At 47.8% G+C, this 20225-nt stretch overlaps 1 protein-coding gene across 1 annotated transcript; it reads right to left on the bottom strand.

Moving 5' to 3' along the window:
* Nucleotides 1-997: 997 nt before the first annotated feature.
* On the bottom strand, nucleotides 998-19655 carry ERP27 (endoplasmic reticulum protein 27; the record flags this gene model as incomplete). Its single annotated transcript, XM_084265738.1, has 7 exons — nucleotides 998-1042; nucleotides 1753-1950; nucleotides 9260-9385; nucleotides 12441-12554; nucleotides 15954-16091; nucleotides 19239-19339; nucleotides 19562-19655. The coding sequence occupies 7 exons, from the start codon at nucleotides 19653-19655 to the stop codon at nucleotides 998-1000; spliced, it is 816 nt and encodes a 271-aa protein (XP_084121864.1).
* Between the last annotated feature and the right edge of the window lie 570 nt (nucleotides 19656-20225).

Raw genomic sequence — 20225 nt, forward strand, 5'->3', positions numbered from 1 at the left:
TAAGCCTACTGCAGGCATCTAGTACAGCAGAACAGGGATGGCTCAAACGCCTTGTCTGCAAAGCCCCTTTTCCCTGTATGCCAGCACTGGGACCTCTGGGGGATGCCTGAGGTCAACACACAGCCACCAGCCCTTCCATCTAATGCAGTGTGGAGATATTCCCTATCTTGCAATGTGACTTTCTACTGCCCTTTTTCCCACAGCTCCCATTCCTCAGCACTGATCTGCACCTTAGGATCGTTCATTTTTGTTGTGCCAACTCAGCCCTGCTGTACCCAGTGCTGTTCTTATCCCAGACCTCCACAGAAATCTCTCAGCCTGGTGGAAATACCTGTTGATGATCAATCACCCAGTTCCATGGGGAATGATTAGCAACCAATCTGACTGGTTAGACATTACAAGCCTGGTTAAATTCAGAGAAAGGCCATTTTTGAGCCTACTCACTCAGAAATACACAGGTTTTGTTCATAAGAGAAAGACATAGGGAATGAGAAATTATATGTTTGCATAAAAATCCAGGCTATTCACATTCTGCTTTATTTAGTAAAATAAATGGAAAGGTTCATGTGACCTCAAGCAACCCATCCATTCCTAGTGTCAGGAGAGGCTGACAGTGGATCCCAGCAGGGCACCAGAAGCAAAGAAAATGAGGGAAACAGATCTCTGGGAAGTACAAGCTTTATCTCTGATATTGCCATTTTGCCCTATCACCCTTTGCTCCAAACAGAGGTGGCATGGAAGGACAGAGTGTAGGGCAATACCAGAGCTCCTGGGATACTGAGAAAAAAGAGATGAAGCAAACAAATGAGAATGGAGAAGAGATTTCCAGAAAGGAGAGACAGCATAGATGCACATAGCATGGAGATGGGAATCCATGACTGACTTTGCCCTTTAATCCTACTATCCAAGGAATTCCTGAGCTGTGGGGCTCAGTGAACTCTTCATACACCAGAAACAGATGTCTCTGGGCACAGTCATCCTGTTGGCTGCGAAAGAATCAGAGTTCCTCATTGAGGGCCTTCTCCTCAGGTTGGTCTTCTTTCTAAAACACACAAGAGGCATGAAATCAGTTTTGATGTTGCTTGGGTTCTCAGCATAGTGATAAAAGGAAATAAACCAACTTAAATGCCTCCCTCTCCTGTCTATGCCACTGCCTGGCCTATCTCACTTCAGCTGCACAACACAGGCTCCTGACACACAATGCCTCTGTGCCCTCCTTCGATGGAGAACTCTTAACACTGTGCTGGAGTGGAGACTGAATTGTCCCTCTTCCAGAAGCGACCTCTGGTTGACTCCTAAGCCCCTGTCTGTATACTCTGTGCTGTGGCCTTCTTGACAGATTTCCTTCCTATCCATGGCAATGTCTCTCTGATCCTCTCTTACGTGCTGCCATCCACCACCCTGTTCTCGGTGTTCAAAAGCACCCTTCACTCTGTCTCCCCAGCTGCTGCTCCCAGAAAATAAGTGCTTCACTGAGACCTTTATACAGTTGCAGAGGACAGTGAAGTCTTCTTGCTGTAGACTAAAAGGCAGAAGTCAATTAAGATTCTCTGCAAAGAAATGAATCTCTGCTCTGTTACAGATCGTTTCTGTTATTCAGGTGCAAAGGAAAATTAAAGAGGATGTGGCAGGGCTGAGGAGGAGTTAAAGGCATCAAAGTCATCTTCTTCAAGAGCCTTGTGATAAACAGCATTGTCCTACAAGATCCCAGCTTCCTCTAAACTACAGGACACACCCCACACCCCCCTTTACCTTCTGCATTCTTTGTAAGAAACGATTACAGAAGTCCTGTACACGCTCAACAGAGACTTCATCCAGAGTCAACACATCCTGCTCTTCATCTGGTGCATGGAATATAGCCAGAGCTGGCAGCTGGGACTTCTTCAGTTTGAAGAATGGCACTAATCGTTCATTGCTCTTCAAATTGGTGTCTACCAGGATAAAGAGAATCTGTGATAGAAATAGGAGATGTAACATAAGCAAAACAGAAACTGAGAGAGACAACAGATCCCCAAACAGTGATCATATGAAGAAGATCAACAATGATACTTTTATGAAGAGTTGGAGAAAACTTGCCATGTTCTCTTAGGACAACATCTTCATCTGCCATCATCTAACTGCTCCATGCAGTTAATTTTTTCTGTATTTTATCAATTCCACACACTTACAAACAAAATGCCTTCTTTCACCTTTTCCAAAAATATATCCACAGCATGGCAGGAAGGCTGCCTTCACCTCTATTCTCTTAACAGATGAGGAAACAAGATGCCTTTTATTTTAGTGGCACATACAAAACAAGCTTCTCAACTTGCATGTAATTTGGATAAGATGCTGACATCCATGCAAGGCCCAGAGTCACAGAGTAAAGAGGTGTTTTGGTGTGTGGAGCATCATACTCAATTTCAATCATGTGGGAGGGAAGTATAGGGCAGCAGGAGCCCAGAATGATAAGAACACAAGAGTACCAAATGCAAAGGATGTGTTTAGGTGAGCTGCAGTGAGTAGAAATGAAGACACAGTTATCTGGGAAACAGGAGTTGTTGGCAAAACACTAATTTCCACATGGCTCAGTTCAGTGGAGGATTGTTCAGACCCGGGAAGCAAAGCCCTGCAATGAATAAGCCAGGGTGAGAATGATCTGGGCTCCTGAATAGTCCTGGAGAGCAAGATCAAGCTAAGGATTAGGATTCTGTTGGGACAATTCACTAGTCCCAATTTATCAGAATTGGTGACCGACTCCTTGATTTTATTTTAAGAGTAAGTTTCAACTGGCATCTTACAGGTGCAGTAGGAACTACAAGTTTAAAATTTTAGAATCTGAAGGACTGTTAATAAAATATACAGCTATCTCACAAATCTTTGTTAAATTATTTGTTAATACTAAATACAAACACTAGGTATAAATTTTATAAAAGCAAACAGAGCAATTGAGCAATTTAATCAGCGACCTGATTAAATAGAATCCCTTGGCAGATGACATCCAAGTCAATGAAAGAAACATCCAGCTAACGTGTCATTTTATCTTCTCTTTACCCTGTGCAGTCTACTGGGCCTGCCATACCCAGTGTATCCACAGACATGGATATGGCTTAACATACTTGAGTAAAAAGAAGTAATGCAATGTGGAGATGATGTGCCCAGTTCCCAGGCTGACTCATGGTTTTCTTTCTTTTCAATTAAGAACACTGACATTAATTGAAAAGTTGTGGGGTTGGTTTTTTTTTTCTAAAAATAAACTTGTTAAACCTCAAGTTCTTTATTAATTTTATGTTCTATAAAAAATGAAATCTATCTAGAAACCTTTCTAGGCAACAGCCTATGGGGAGGAAGGATAGTGTAAGGTTTAACTGCAGCTAATCACTACTATACAGAAACTGGAACAACACTTCCACTAGTTATGTGATATTTACCACTTGCAATTTCTCTTCCAAAAGTCAATTGTGCCCCAAGGGTGACAAGCTAGTGAGCAGACACATTGTGGGGAACTTCTCCCAGAGTGTTAAATTCCTCCCTCCACAGGATAAGACACCAAGCTAGAGAAGGGTCACAGACCTAAGAGTCAGAGGTCTGAGGACCTGATCTAAGAGGCTTTCAGCTGGAGCAGCAATACTTATGTTCAAGGAGTCTCCTTCCAACTAGCAAGCTGGAAACAGAGGCCAGTGTCAGAGGAGAACACATTCAGAGGTTTGGTACAGGAAATGGTATCACGTTATCACCAGCTCATTCACCAGGGTTTGGTTTTCTCTATGAAAGATTCACTAAACAGCAATGTTTTTTAATCAAATGTCAAAGAAGCAGCTACCCAAACAAAGCATTTAGAATACCTAGGTTGTTAAATGTTGTCACTTTCTATAGAGAGTCTCCTCCACCTTTAAAACAGATGAGTAGCATTTTAACATGGTAATAAAACCAAACCTTAATCATCACTCTTCACTTTATCAAGCTTCCAGCCTTTGTTAAAGATTCCCAAACTAACAAGCTGTACATATTTTATCCATGAATACAAAGAATAGAGTAAGAATAAAAGAATAAAAAGGTTGGGGTTTAGAACTCCAAGCACCTTCTTCCTTACAGAAGGAAACAAAACCACACAAACAACAGGCCCCTCAGCTAGGAAAGCTGAGCTATCATCCCTCACAGATCCTGACTTGGATCCCTCTAATGACTCACATTTCTCCCACGGAATTACAGGGTGCTGAAGTTTCCTTCCCCTCTTCTATTCAAAAAATACAGGGGAGACAGCAACTGCAGTTGTGCAATGTCACTCAAAAGAAGAGACCTTGATGCCTGTCACACGCGTTGTAGAATGACGCATTCTGTCACGCACTGTGACGTGGCACGAATCCTCCTTCAGCAAAAGGACAGGCCGAGCATCCTGTGCTGGATGTGCTGCAGGGGTCCTGCCAAGGCCCGTGTGGCCCCAAAGCCATGTCTGTGAGGCAGTCTGCAAGGTGTGTTGGTACTGAGACCACAAGGACTAGAAGCCTGGTCTCCTTAGCAGCTGGAAACCAAGCCGGTTTCTCAACAGGGACACTGCCATGAAAGATGCCACCTGGTGCAACTGGCATTTCCTCATGAGGAATTTATTTTGCTCAGAGACTCCCAAACAACTCTAATCATAAAGAGTGATCACAGTGACCAGAGATATCCTACTGACCAGGAGGTGAGATTCACTTTGCCTAACTTCTGCCATCTAGATCTTAGGTCTTGCCTCAGCCCATCATCTAGGTAACCTCTACAATAAATGGTACAATAAATGGCCCTTGATTCCACTTGCTTTAGAAGGGGAGGAAAGTTCTATATCCAGTCCTGAGAAGAGCTCAGGCAACTTACCAAAGCTATAATTCACCAAAATAAATCCAAATTACTGCCAACTCTTACATTGCTGCTAGAAACCAGGTAGTTCCATCCAAAACAGAAAGGTCATTTTCTATTTCATACTGTGATGTACAATAGCTGACTAATTCAGAAATTATTTCCATTAAATTCTGTAAGAAACTCCGACTGTGTTCAGAGATCTGTTGCTAGAGAGGCAGTGAAGGCTCTCCTGCATGGATGAGGAACTCCCAACACGAATTTTTTGCTCCACACATGATACTCCAAGGACTAAGAACACAATTTAATATTATCTGTGCACTGTCACCTGCAATAAGATCTCTTTCAGAAAATTTTGTACACTTGGTGCTGTCTTGGTGTCCTGACAACTTGATTCCTAGCCCAGTGCTTTTAGAACATCGAGTTCCTGGTAAATACAAAGATATGGAATGATGTTATTGCCCAAGGAATTACAGATAATTGACAGTAGTACTGCAGTGGTAGAAACCAATTTGATGTTGCTTAGTTTTTTCCTCTAAGGAAGACAAACAGGAAGGATGATGAAGCCTCATATCCAGTGTTTGACTTTGAACTTGATGGAGCTGCAACTTTCAATCATTGAGGAGACTGTATAAGCAAAAAGATCCAGTTCTGAAGTTTGGTCAGCTTTTCACCTGGCTTACATAGTACATCAAAGCAAAATGAAAACATTACTCATTAATTAAAAAAAAAAAGGCAAGCCACAAAACCAATTTTACTGCAGATGTTATGTGACATAGAAAACCTGTATTTACATGTTCCCCTGTTTATGGCTAAAAGAGGCTTCTCTAAATATTACTTCTCTCAGTTCTGGAGTCATCAATGTCTGACAAGAAAAGAAAAATGTGTGTCAATGACTGTTTGCAACAGAAAGGACAGCATCCTTTCATTTCCAAGGAAGGACTCCTGAAGGATTCTCAGGAGTTTCTCAGAACCCATTTCAAAATGGGCCTCCACCTAAATTAAAAGGGACTTTGCAGACATGCCAACCCAAATCACTTTGACACTGCAAACCAGTCAAATCAGCTGCAGCAAAAGCTGCTTTTGTTACTCCAAACATCACCCTATTGAAACTTCAGCAAACACCCACAAGGTGTACCAGCTGTCAATGTTATACTCTGGTACTGTGGAAAAGAAAACTGAAGATGCTTATGTGAGTCTGGCTCAGCAGTGCAAACCCTGACATTTCCTTTCCAATAGAAAGCCTGGACTCTTGGCAGTACTTCCTCAAATAAGCACATACTTGATTACAGTGGGATCCTTCCAAGAAGGTTGGTGGATTCACTCCTGCAGCTGCAGTGCTCTGAGCTCTGTTCACTATTACCCACCCACAATTGTTTCTCAAAGTCTGCTTGAAAAGTACCATATTTCTTCTGCTGGTTTAGCATCATCTAATGCTTACACTTTCCTCTGCAGCAGTTTATAGTCCCCAGGATCCAAGACAAAAATCTAGAATAACCTAGACTGCCTTCAGACACTCGCTGTTGCTCAGGATGCAGTTCAAGCTGTTTTCCAATAATGGTGCTCTCCATACATCCTCATGGACCCTCCAGCTGAAAAATCTCAGCTTCCTCTCAGGCAAAAATCAAAAGATTATAAACCAGAGATGAAGGGACCATGACCTGGGAACTGGCAGGTGAGTCACCTCCTCACAATCCACTAAAGGGTTGTACTCCATGATCTTAAGGATCTTTTCCATCCTAAATGATTCTGTGATTTGCTTCACTCTTTGGGGCCAGTCACCCAGCTGCAGCAGTTACTCTTCATTTCTTCATCAATCCAAGCAATAACTTTCCCTTCCTCCTCCAGCTGGTGATGACAATGCAAGGACTCCTCTTCCCTCAGAGCACAGCAGAGATGTGTGAAAGGATTGGCACCCCTTCTCCTTCCTGGGAAGGCTCTCTTTGTGTTCTGCACTGGCATTGTGGAGAAGATGCAACACACACCATGTCTGCCCATGCTGAAGTCATTGTGCTCAGAGGAACACCTCTCCACTGCACAGCAGGGATTCCTTGCTCAAAACACTGACAGCACTAAACCCACAGCACAAGCAAGGCTTTCACCACCAGCCCACCAGCTATGAATTATTCACTGGTAATTCTGACTAAAATTCCAGTCAAGAACCTTGCATTTATTCACAGGCAATCTGCAAGCTGCAAAAGGGCAAAATCTACTCAATACTTCACCAGGTTTGAAGTAACCTTGAGAAGCAAGTAAACTTTAGCCTTGAGAAGAGGAGGCTGAGAGGAGACCTTATCACTGCCTAGAATTACCTGAAAGGTGGTTATAGAGAGGTGGGAGATGGTTTCTTCAGCCAGGTGAGAGGAGATAGGACAAGGGGAAATGGCACTAAACTGCGCCAGGGCAGGTTTAGATTAGATATTAGGAAGAAATTTGTCACTGAAAGAGTTGTCAGGGCCTGGAACAGGCTGCCCAGGGAGGGGGTTGAGTCACCTTCCCTGGATATGTTTAAAAAAAAGGTAGATGAGGTACTTAGGGATATGGTTTAGCTTTGGACGGGAACGGTTGGACTTGATGATCTTAAAGGTCTTTTCCAACCTTGTGATTCTGTGTGTGAACCTGAGTTAACTTGGTAGTCCATCAGGAGGACTATCTCCACTCAGGAAAATCAGCCAGCAAAGATTTCCGTGGTATTATGCAGTGGCTCCTTCTGATGCACAAACTAATTTATGTCTTTCTACATGGCAGAAGACTCAAACTTAAGTGGGCATATCACTCTGCTTACTCCTTAGTATCCAGATCTAAGACCCAAACAGAGAGATCTCCCCTACTGCTCTGTCAGAGGACAGTCCAAATCACAGTTTACTCCCCAGGGTGCCACTCTTTTGGGAGAAACAACATATTAGGCTCTAAGTCCCATCATCTGTCTTCTGAAGTACCACTGCAGTAAAGTAGAAATATTTGGTCAAATCCCCACATCTTTAATCTCTATATTTTACTCTGACAAACTTCTAGACCTATTTGGTGGGAAACTTGCCTGCATGGATTTTAAAAAAGTTAGATTTGGCTCACTGGTAATTCATAAATTATCAGGGCTTCAGGACATTTTATCCCATGTTTTATGAAGTATTTCTAGGAAAATTATTCTCATTTTTTCATATCTAGGCATGTCACATGAAGAGAAAACTAACTGCAGCTGCATCAGAAAAGGACAGTAATGCTGAACAGTGATGTGCCGTGTTGGAAGAGTTAGCTGCTTGGGGAATACATGTATTAGACTCTGCTGCTCATGGAGGACAGTGAAAATGGCAACACTGTAGCACACATTTCATGTGAGATGGCTGGATTTTTTCAGATAAATGAGTTTTCCTTTTTCCTTTATCACTAGGTATTCATCAAAGCAAGCACTCTTGAAGGGATATTTTGATTTTGATGCTTTGTTTCTCCCTGGTCTCTTGCTGATGGTTGGGACAGATGGCAAGGTCCAAAGCAGTCCTGCCATAAGTCTCAAGATTTCTGAGGGTGCACGCTTCTGAGGTGGCCCCTCCATTTGAAGATGAGGATATTCTTGATTTTTAATCTGCCCCTGCAGTACCACTGACAGGCTCGTGCAGATGTTCTTGTTCTCAAACGCCAACTGTTTTACTCCCAGGAATATCTCTTCCACTGCCTCTCATCTCAGCCTTCCCTGCTGCTGTAATCTTCTGCCTCCCACCCATCTGCTGTTCTTCCTTGCCCCAAATGCCTTCCTCTTGCTCTCAATCCTACTTTGCTTGCCAGTTCCTTCCTCTGTTCTCCAGACACAAATTCCCCCATAATCCAGCTGCTGCCAGAGAATCAGACATGGGATGATTTACTACTTGGGATGCTCTGCCCACAGTGGGGTGGGAACCAGGCAAAATTTCTCTGAAATATTCCACCTTAGTGTGAGAAATCTGACAAACTCATCTGCAAGTCCATTAAAATAGCCATTTCCTCAGGATCCAACCAGAAGGATGAGGGTTAAAGAAGCACCACGATATTAATTGCTGCCTGATCACTTATATAACGCTCCTTGGCATCTCACAGGCTGTATATACAAAATCACCTCTCACACCAGTGGAATGCAACCATCACCAGGCTGAAGTGCAGCAGCTGTTCGTCATCTCCCAGTACAAGGGAACAAATGTGGACCAGAAGCAAGGAAGTACATAACGTCCCACTGAGGGAGCAGAGGAGCAGGATACAGAGGATATTTTCCCCACATGGAGGCAAACTGGCAAAAAGTGAACAGATCCAACCCTTCCAGTTAATTATACAGCTAATCCTCTTTTCCTGCCACTTAGCCTTTGCTCCCCTAATGCACAGAGAAGGAGTTTATCCCCTCCTCATCCACAGAAGAAATCCCCAGTCTCCTTTTTTTTTCTCTCCCTAATGGCTTCTCTTCCTCTCTGTTTAGACTTACCTTCCCCTTGAAGAGCTCTGCTGCTGCCTGGTACCTGCGCATCTGCTCAGGGTGCTTTGGAGACCTCTTGTCTGTGATCAGGAGGAGGTGCAGCTGGAGAGAACTCTGCATCACACCTATTGCTGTCTGCCAAAAACATGGCAGCAGAGAGAGAGAGAAACACACACAGAGACAAGGAGACTGAGAACATTCAATCCACATTGGATGCACTGCCAGAGGGGCATCAATTCTCACATCTCAGCTGGGATTTCTTTGCAAACCAGCCTCACAAGCAGGACAGCTTTCTTTAAAGCAGGAGGGATTGAACCTGGGTTCTCTGTGGAAGCATTTAACATCCTGGCTTTGCTTATCCCCAAGATGAGAGTCTGAAGACCATAAGGGTTCATCACTGGCCTCAGGACAGTCAGCGACTAGGCGGGGGGACTGCCTGGATACAGCAAGCTGAAGTCTAGAGGGGCAAGGAAGGGGAGAGGGAAGACCAGCAAACACGGAATGCAAGGGCACCCTGAAACCCTTGATACAGAGGTCCAGCACCTGGCTGAAATGGCAGAAAAAAACCCCAAAAAGGCACCCAAAAAGGGAAAGGGAAGGATTTGTGGTGTCACTGTGTTGACGTCTCCTCATACTTCCTTTCTTTTGCATTACACTGTGCACAGGAGGGGGATGAGACCTGAGTTTCAGCAGCCCCAAGGCCTGAGCATCCCCGAGTGCTGAGGTTTAAAATTGCCTCCACAGCCCCACGGTGGGCAGAGACCTGGAGCCAGTTGTCCCTTGTCCCCTGGGCGAGGGCCAAGTGAGCAGCACACACTGGCCCTCTGTGAGGAGAGGACCATTTCCAGGCACTCACTCAACTCATTCACTCGTCATCTCGTTTCTCCTCCTGCCAGCTTCCCGCAGCCCTGCGGCCTCTCCTTCAAACTAAACAGCAGCCGGGACAGAGCTGCTGCCTCCCCCGTGCCACCGAAACCACGGAGGTGCAGACTGGGCAGCTCCCTGCCAGAGGGAGCTGGGAGTTTCCACATGCTCCAGGAGTGCTAAGGAAGGGGTCAGGGAGTGCATGCTGGCAAGGCCCACGCACAGCAAAGCATCTGTTTTCAGGCAGCCAGGACTCTGCTTTTAGCCTAATATTTATCAGACTTTTTTTGTATCCCTTCACTGCTCTGGTGGTGTGCAGACTGGGAAGGGTAGAGGGGATGGAAACTGAGGTTGGAGAGCATTAAAAGACCTTGTGGGAGGATGGGGGTGAAGGTGAAGCTGGCCAGCAGCAAGGGCCACAGCAGGGATGAGCCAAGAGTGGGCAGGGCTGGAGCAGTGCTTCCTCCAGCAGCTCCACACAAAGGTGTGTCTGTCCGTGCAACCTCATGCAAGAGCAATCAGCTGAGCTCATCAACACGGCCAGGTCGCATCTGACTCTTCTGGAAAGCCCACAGTGTAAGCATTGCCTAAAAATGACTAAAGCATGTGGGAGAAACAGTGAGGGCCCCAGTATGGGGAGAGAAACTCCTGGCAGTGCTTGGTGTGATCCGTGTGACCCCAGCCTCTGCTGACCGGCAGCCCTGCTGGATGTAAACAGCATATGCACTGGGAATAAATATTTACAGGAAACCAAGGTACCTTAGAGGAGCTGGGAGGGCTTTGGGCTGGGGACTGCAGGAGACACTGCTAATTGCAGCACCTTGATAAGGCTCACAAGTGTCCGGGGGGTGAAAAAAGAAGGGAAAACATTTCTACTGCCAGTCAGGCTGGAGAGGATCAGCTCCACAGCTCAGGACTTCTCGTTCCTGGTCAGGGAGACAGTCTGCATGCAGAGCAGGACACCGTGGAGCCAGAGCCCAACAGTCGGCAGGAACACGTGAAGAAAGAGCCACCACCTAATGATGTTCTAAAAGATGCAGTGGAGGGTCTGAGGGTCCAGAAGGCCTGGGTGTAACCTGAGGCCTTGAGTAATAAGAGCATACCCACTGATGTGACTTGGGTGTTCTCAAAGGGCTCTCAGGAGGGGGGTACAGGATGCAGTTTTTCTGTCCTCAGAAATATTCTGTGATTATGAATTTTTTTTCACGTCCCTTATAAAAATTAAAACCAAAACAAGACTATTTTTTTTTCCATTAAAAGGGGAAGGGGAGGAGAAAGGGAAGGGGAAGGGAGCTAACCCAGAACTTCTACAGTATTTCACTCCAGAAACAAAATGTTGCACTTCCAAAGCAAAACGTTCTCTGCTACTGGCCGGCTGCAGCTGAGCTGGTAAATGCTGTCAGCCCTCTGGGTGATCCTTGGCATTGGTTTGAAAAGGTATAGCTTTTAAACAGGTTGGACCATTCTCTTTTGTTTAAACTGAGCCTGGTCAGCACTGCTTTTAGCTATTCAGAAGTCTACAAAAGAGCCCATGGACAATGATAAGGTCTCAGCCTTGCAGCCACTGGGACATCTAAGACCCATCGACTCCACAGCAGTAAGCTCGGTGAACTGCTGAGATTTCAGGGGAGCCTAAATCCCTGGTCACCCTTTGCAAGGGAGAGGAGCACTGGGAACCAGTGACTGAGAGTCAGGGGGGTGAGCTAATGAGGATGGCCAACATGAAGACATCCTGTATCTGATATTTTTCTTGAATTTCAGAATATTTTTATTCAAGTAATAGATAGAAAGGAATGGGAAAAATTGTTTTGGGATGTTTCCAACTGGCTCTTAAATTTGCCTTCAAATAGCCAGGCTCATGTCAAACCCTATGTGCTGTGTGATGAAGAAAAGCCTGCCATCTGGGAGTAGGTCGCTCAAGTTTCCATGTTTCCCAAAACTTGTCAGCCAAAGAGAGGGGACTGTAGCTGATCAGGGTCTGCAGGCATGGCATAACACAGCAAATGCCCACAGGAGGAAGTGACACTGCTGGCAGGAGTGGTCAAAAACAGAAGTCTCTGCCCACCAACACTTCAGATTTACTGGAGGCTAAGGGAATCGCTATGCCCCAACTCCTCTCCCCACCCCACTCACATGCCCCAGTACAGCACCTGCTTCCAGTCCGGGCATGGAGTAGCAGCAAGGAGCTGAGTGTCTTCCCCAACCCCATCCGCACCACTTCCACAACCCTTGCACACATCTGGGTGTGCAAACCCCTGGGCCAGAGAATGCCCATGAGGAAGAGGCCGAGTGCCAGGGTGAGGGCTGCAGGGGAGCTGGTCCTTACCACAGGGTTGTACTCTGTCACCAGGCGGAGCTCGTTCATCCGCACGAAGCGAGTCATCTTGTCAGCATCGATATCTTTGTTGTTCATATCCAGATCCCTCCGGTCATTGTCTACCTGGAGACATGGAAAGACACCTACAGTCACAGCTCTCCTCTCTTCTTGGCACCTCCTCCAGAGGCGCTGAGGGCACCCACCCACAGAGACACCTGGACAACCTCTCCCCTCTCCCATCTCATAATCCCCACTTTTGGAGGTCTAGAACCCACAGGTACCAGCCTGCACTTCAAAATAAGGATCTTCCACCCTCCTTCAGTCTCCCAAGGACAAGGCATAACAGAAATACACTGAGGACTCCAGACACCCCTACAGTATATGCTCCTAATGCACTGGAGTCAGGGAGGACTAGCTGATAAAACTATCCTACGGATTGTGGGGAAGAGATCAGTAACTAGTCCAACTCCTTGCATCGATTTTGGCTTTACATGCCTTTTTAAAATCTTCACTTGCTTATTCTATTTCTTCTACAAGTAACAAACATTGGCATGGGCCTGTATGGGTTTCCTGGAAACATTGTGCAAGCAGGAAATCTCTCCAATAAAAAGAGGATTTTTTTCCAGTCCAGCAGTTAAAAAAAAGATAAATAAATAAAAAAAAAATCTAGCCCAGCACATTTTAGCTTTAGAGGAAAATCCATCCTGCCACATATCTCCCAACACTCCCCCTCCCACTGCAAAGATGTGATTTGATTGAGGTTTTCATGAGCTGGTAAACAGAGGAAAAGCAGGCAGCTGTTGAGTAACAGCTAACCCCCCCCCCCCCTCCCCAAATATGGCAGAGTTGCTGCATGGTACCACCACAGGACATGACTGAGTTGATCCCATCCTCACAATAGGATCAAAGCCTGGGATTTGAAGGCCTTGGATGCATATGTTGAATGAGGTTCTGAGCTGAGGAAAGAGCCACATGCACACCCCAGATTTTATTCTCTGCATCTGTGCGACCTCTGAAAGTGCCTGTGTTAGTTTTTCCAGTCCTGTGCAGACATCTAAAGCCCTCTTTGCTGTTCTGTGGTCATTGGCAATGTCTTTGATCTGGGAGGGGGCCACAGCACCCTGTCTGGCAACCAAAAGTGGTGCTTTTCAGACCGTGAGGCTCAATCCCTCTCACAGACTTGCTGCTGCGTAAAATGAAAGGGCAGCTCTACTCCAGTAAATGAGATCAGGCCAGTGTAACACCTGGGTGAGGGGGGGAGATCAGATAGCCCTTGGGAACCCATCTAAAGCACCCCAGACTCCACAGAAAGTCTTCTCTTGACTTTCATGGGCTTCTGGAAACATCTGGTTTCCATTTAGGGATAATACCACCTTAAACCTGCACTCAACATTTATGATTTATAAGAAAACAGGGATGGAAAAAAAGCCCACATCTAATAGTTGAGGCTTTAGTCAAAATGCCTTTATCACCCCACTTAATTAGCTTGTTAGCATCTGTTAATTATGTCCTTTTCAGATCTATCAGGCTAGTTTCCTCACTAAAATACATCAGTTTCCCTCCACTCTATGCAAAGAAGTCTCACCAGTTGACAGCATCCCCTCCTACTACTGTAATTATGGTTTAAACATCTAAGCATTATAAAAGTGTTTCATACTCTGCAAAAGCAAAGGCAGAACGGGTTTGTGCCTCTGATTCACTGCTCTCTGGGTCACAAATCTTTGTATACTTCAAATGAGTATTTGATTCCAAGTTCCTGCCTCAGATCTTTATTCTTTTCCTTTTTATCTCTGGCCCCTTCCTCCTACATGGTATTCAGCCCAGAATTAAAAGAAAAACGGTGTGTCTTAAGTTAGCTTAAGAAAAACCGTCAATCATACAAGTGAATTGTCAACCACAGTTGAACCTGACTAGTGTATTAGTTTTTTTGTTTGGTGGGGTGTTTTTTTCCTATTAAACAAGAGTTCAGCTGTAAAAACCAGACTGTGAACAAAGACTATTCAATATAATCCAAATTCCAACAATCCAAACACATTCTTTTACCAAACATCCTCCCAATGCAGTCATCATCATTATCTGCCACTGTGCAAAAATAAAGGATCTTTTCAATATTTTTTTTAAATAAGAAACAAGACTAAGTTGATTAAAAATTAAGATGGGTGCTGCTTCGAACTACAGCATCTGCACACAGCAAATAAAAGGTTAAATAAAAGTGCCTAACCATTGACCATTCTCTTCAAATGATCATTACCCAGGATCAGTGGTAAACACAGCCTGGGAAATGATGGGAAATCAATGGGGAGAAGCTGGCTTTGTCCAATATTTGCATAACCTGGTTGTAGAGCTTGGCCAAGCTGCCATGGTTAGTTTTACCAGCAGCACAGGTAGTGTTATCCTCGTACCACCACGTGTGCTTAGAGCTCTGGTGACACAACACTTCACTGGCTTTCAGGACCTCTTGTACTACCTAGGGCACCTCTCCTCCCAAGATAAACTCTCTCCTCAGTTTTCAACTGCCATGCTTGCGTGAGAAGGGGCAGCACAAGGAAATGGATATAACCAGTAGAATATTTGCCCTTGAGTTTTGTCTCCTTCAGGGAAACATAGCTTCAAATTCAGTGAGGCACCAGCACTTACGGCTGGAGTCAACAAGGATTCGAACTTGCACGGCATCCCTCCCCAAGAAACTGCAAAGTAACCCTTTCAATGGGCCTATGCCCAAAAGCTCTTTATGGCATAACTCTGCAAACCATGGTGTAGGAGACAAGAAAAACAAGAGTGTGTAGGATTTATTTTGGTGGCAGAGCATCTGTAACTGAGGAGACCCAGTCTGGATCTGTTTTCAGTCAGGATGGAAAAGTTGTGCACCCAGGGAGACAGCTTTGCCTGCCTGAAATGACACTTGGCAAGCTTTGATGTCGAGCCTGCTGTGTTGATCCGTTGTAACACGGTCTCTCTAGATGCTTTTTCACGCGTCTCGGGAGCCTTTCCAAAAAACATGGGAACCCCATCCAAGCAACACTTGGCTCCAGGCGGGTCTCTCTCAGAAACACAGACATCTTTCTTTGCAAACAACTGGGTGCTGGGACCACATCCACGGGAGACCTCCAAATGGAGAGTCTCACCAGGTGTAATGAATGCTGGGTGCCTCAGCGACACCCTGGAAGTGAGAAACGGGGGGGGATGCCCTACAGATGGGCTTTTGGGCGGCCGGGCAGAAGCGAGGTTGCGGCTTGCCTGCTCTCAAGGGCCACGAACGCTTTTAAATCCTCTTTCTCACCACTCCTTGGAGATGTCACTCCTGCCGCGCAGGGACCGGCAGGCAAAGAAGCCCCCCCCTCTCTCAGAGAGGCGCTTCTGCGCCTGGCAGCGCCCTGTTTCCCCGGCAGGGAGCTGCCCCCGGCTCGCACCCCGCGGCTTCCCGGCTCCTCCAGCCGCGGGTGCCCCCCCCCTTCGTCTGTCCATCCCGTCCCGTCCGCCCCGTGTCCCACTCCCCCCGCCCCAGGGCGCGGGCCCACGCACCCTGCGGAACAGCGTGACGGTGTTGGCCGCCACGCCGTAGTGCGACAGGGCCGCGGGGCTGCTGCTGAGGCCGAACGGCACCTCCGGGACCCGGGCGGCCGCCAAGCGAAACTGGGACGCTTCGGAGCTCTCCGGTTCCTGCGGAGGGAGAAGGAGAAGGCGGGTGAAGGGCGGGGGAGTGAAAGGGGGGGGGGGGGGATGAAAAGAGAGGAGAGGGGGCGAAGAGGAGCGGAACCTCCCTCCCCCGGGGAACCCGCCCCCCGCCCTCACGGAGGCGGCGCAAGGGCGACACCTACCGGCCGCCCGCCCCGCGGCCCCGACGGGGCGGAGGGTAGGGGGGGAAGAGGGCCCGGGGGTGGGTGCAGCCAAAGCTGGGTGGAGGGGTGGGGGCGGTGGGGAAGACCTCGGTGCGCCGGGATAGACGTCTTTGCCTCCCGGTGTCACTTTGCCTGCGTGGCCGGGAGGAAGCAGAGATGCTTCCCCTCCACCACCCCCACCCCACCCCACACAGCCCCTTCCCAACACGCGGAAGAACTTTTTCACAGTGAGGGTGATAGAGCCCTGGGACAGGCTGCCCAGGGGGGTTGTGGAGTCTCCTTCTCTGGAGGCATTCAAGACCAGTCTGGATGCCTCCCTGTGTAATTAGAGCTAGGGAGCTGCTTTGGCAGAGGGGTTGGACCTGATGATCTCTCGAGGTCCCTTCCAACCGCTATGATTCTATGATTCCCTCCCCCAACCTCTTCTCCCCCCAAAACGAGGGAAGTGACCCGGTGGCGATGTCCAGAGTGCCGCGGGTCTGTCTGTCCGTGAGGCACAGCCAAGCAGGTAGCTGTGGCTCTCTGGGAATCTCCCCTTCCTTTCCTCTTTTCATCTCACACCCTGCTCATCTCCCACGCCAACAGCTAAGGCGGCAATGAGGCAAAGTCCTGGCGTCCTTGAAAGGGAGGGGAGAAACCCGGGATCTGGAGGGAGCATCCCTAAATACATATACACACACACTTATGCGTATGAGTGTGCATATAAAATACATATATAAACCCCATAATTTCTACGATAACCCTGATTCCAGAGTCAGGACTCCATAATTTTTAAATGCTTTGCATTACCAGTATCCTGGTTCCTTTTAACACGGTGTCTCAAATGTAACCTTCGAAAAGATGCTAATGAAGATATATCAAACAATAGAAATTAGCAGTTTCACAGCAATTTGAGGTCTGTTCACTTTTTTTTTTTTTCCTCCAAAAGCATTAGCTACAGCCTTAGCTCATATTAAAACCTCCCTTCCTATCCCTGTTCCCAATTTTCCGATGTACTCCTACTGACTGGATTTAAATTCTCAAGGCACAGTCACTGCTTGGAAATTAGTTTGTTGGGTTGGTTGTTTTGGGTTTGAGCTTTTTTGTTGTTTGAACCATCAGCTCAGCTGTTTGTGAGCCCTGAGAGAATGGAAAACAAAATTCCTTCTTTATTCAAAAGAAAAACAACTCTCATGGCCTGTTTTGGAAATGCCAGCGCATCGACACGGCTCTGGCAAGCGCTAAAGCCTGGGGTGGGAATAACTTCACTGTGTTCTGGAGCATTCCTGGGAAAGCTGGGGTTTAATCAGGCCAAGCATGCCCCTTTCTCACACAGGGGCTTGTGGAGCAGTGTGCTGTTTTTCCAGCGTGGCACGCTGTTCCCAGTCAGGGAGGCCATGCTCATTATATGGGGAGCTTGCCGGGCTGCGCGCTGCAGCGAACTGAAAGGCCATAGCAGAGAAATAATTTATGGTGAACATGGGCATTATTTGGATGAATATACTGTCAGGCAGAGGGCCAAGACAAGCCCTGGCGGCACACATGCTTCTTTATCTACTGTTTAAATGCAGCCCTGTCGTGCTTTAGGCATCAAATACCCAACACGTCGTCGGCTGCTGCCCCACAGTCCTGGCAACCAGGGCTGACCGCAAACTGCAGGTGCCTGGGAACCCCACGTACTGCATGGGAGCAGCCTCCTGTGGGCTCTGATGAATTAAATCCTGCAGCAGGCAGGGAGGAGGCCACAGTGGCACAAGACACCGGCAGTGATGCCTGGCAAGAAGCCACGGTCCTTGCCGCAGCTCCGCACGAGGCTTTGTGGCCCGGGGTACGGCCCTGCTGCAACCCAGGCCAGCTGCTCTGCTGGGGGAAGGAGGCCTCTGAGCACTTTCGTTCTTGCTGTGCAGATTGCCTCACTGGTTTGCAGGACTGTAGCACTGCAAGAGCAACCCATGAGGAGCTTCTGAACGCCTGTGGATGCCCTGCCATCAGCACTTAGCAAGGCCCCTGGGGCATAGGCCTCCAGACCTCGCACACTTGTTGCTGCCGGCCCTGCACAGGCAGCACCATTGGCCCTCACTCTGCGGTGGGCTGCGAGATGCTGTTGCCCTATACCAAGGGCATGGTGCCCTCCATAGGCTGCCCTATGGCCCCAGTCACAGGGCAGGAAGAGGAAGAAGCTTGCTGAAAGGAGTTGGTTTTGAATGTCTAAAGCCTTCTCTGACAGAAGTCATGAGCCAGTGTGTGGGCAGCAGAAGCCCGGGGCAGAGCTCAAGGAAAAGGGGGGAGAAAAGGTACAATTTGGGGACCTTAAAATTAATGACGATCCTGTCAAAGAGGCCTCTGTTTTATGGTGCTCTCAATAAATATTTTTTCTTGTTTCCCAAGGAAAAATATTCATGCCATCTTGGGGGCAAGGGGCACATGCCCATTAGTTACTCTAACACCTTTGGCTGATGGAGGTCAGACATAGACAGCAGAGATCCTAAGGGCATCAGCTGTGGGGGAAGCAGTGAGACAGACATCATGCCTACACCCTGCTTTGAAAGAGACTGCAGGTTAAGCCCAAACCATGGGGTTTCAGAGGATCTACAGCAGTGTTGCTGCCTGAGACCTGGGTTCCTTGGCCCCACTGTACAGGCAGTGCTTTGCTCTCTTTGCTGACTAAAGCAAACAATCGGCCTTCCCACCCACCCCTCACCAACATGTTTTCTCTGCCGCCCATATTCCTGTTTTGCTTCCCCCGCTCTCTCCTGCTACAGTGTTCCTATGACCTCCTTCATCTTCCTCCTCTGCTCCATCTCCCCTTCTACATACAGATCAAATTCCCTGCATTCTCCCTGCAGCCTGTCACCTAATCCTTCCATCCACCCGTCCCAGTCCTGGCACCTTCTGGAGCAGGAGCTGCTTCTGGCAGGTGTTTACACCATATCCAGCCGCACACATATGTGAGCTCATGGGTGACAGAGGGAAGTTGCTATGAACACACCTGGAAAAATCCAATGACCACCACCTCTGCACCACTGATAAAGGCTTCATGGTCCGCAATGTCATTCAACAGGACATGTTTTTCTGTGGTGCTGTCTGTGCCTAGAAAGGAGAAGTCAGGGTTGGACACAGGATGCACAAAGAGCAGCTCAAAGCTGCTCCCCAAGACACATGCAAGCATCCCACCCTTTACATGCCCACCCACACACCTCTCCTGAAAGCTCGATGTACTTGCACAACACACTGGGTAAGGAGAACCAGGATCAAGAGGTGCTCCCCACAGCAGACCCACCCTTTTCCGAGCCAGGAGAAAAGCTCACTTACTGTGAGATGCAGAGCCATTGTCTCCAGCACACCCTGCTGGGGATCCTCCAGCAAGCAGGATAATGAAGAGGGACAGCAAGACCGAGGTGTCCATGGCGCTCCTCTTCACTGTGCCACCTTGCTCCAGTCGTCTCCTTGGCAAGAGACACGTCAGCTGCAGCAGGGGCCCGCAGTGGGAAACGGGAAGGGCAGTGGGAAGGGAGCAGCTGGCCCAGGGCGAAGTCTTCAGCTCCGAGATAACCGCCTGGCCAGGAGAGAGTCCCTACCTGCTGTGTAGGCACCAGCCTCAGAGACTCTCACCAACTCTGCCCCAGCATGTCCACACCTACAGTGCTGGACATGTCAGCCACCCTGCCCCTATGTGACCAGGTGCCCCAGCTGGGTGAGGACATTCCTCCCTACAGAAGGAGTCACCTCATTTCTCCAAGTCCTGGGTCCCAGAGAGACTGATGTTTCCCTGCGCTTGGCCACCGGCACGTACAGCTCTTGCATTGGCTCTGGCCACAAGGAACAGCTGCTGTAGTAAGAATCAAACATGAGAAGGCCATGTTACAGCTCGCTGGGCTCACTCAGTTGCCACCCAGGATGAGAGCTGGAAGCTGTCTACCCTAGGAGCCCACCCCCATCACAGACCAGGCTTTGGGTTTCAAAGCATTCATGAAAC

This window comes from Gallinula chloropus (assembly GCF_964237585.1).
Source record: "Gallinula chloropus genome assembly, chromosome: 1".
Taxonomy (NCBI): domain Eukaryota; kingdom Metazoa; phylum Chordata; class Aves; order Gruiformes; family Rallidae; genus Gallinula; species Gallinula chloropus.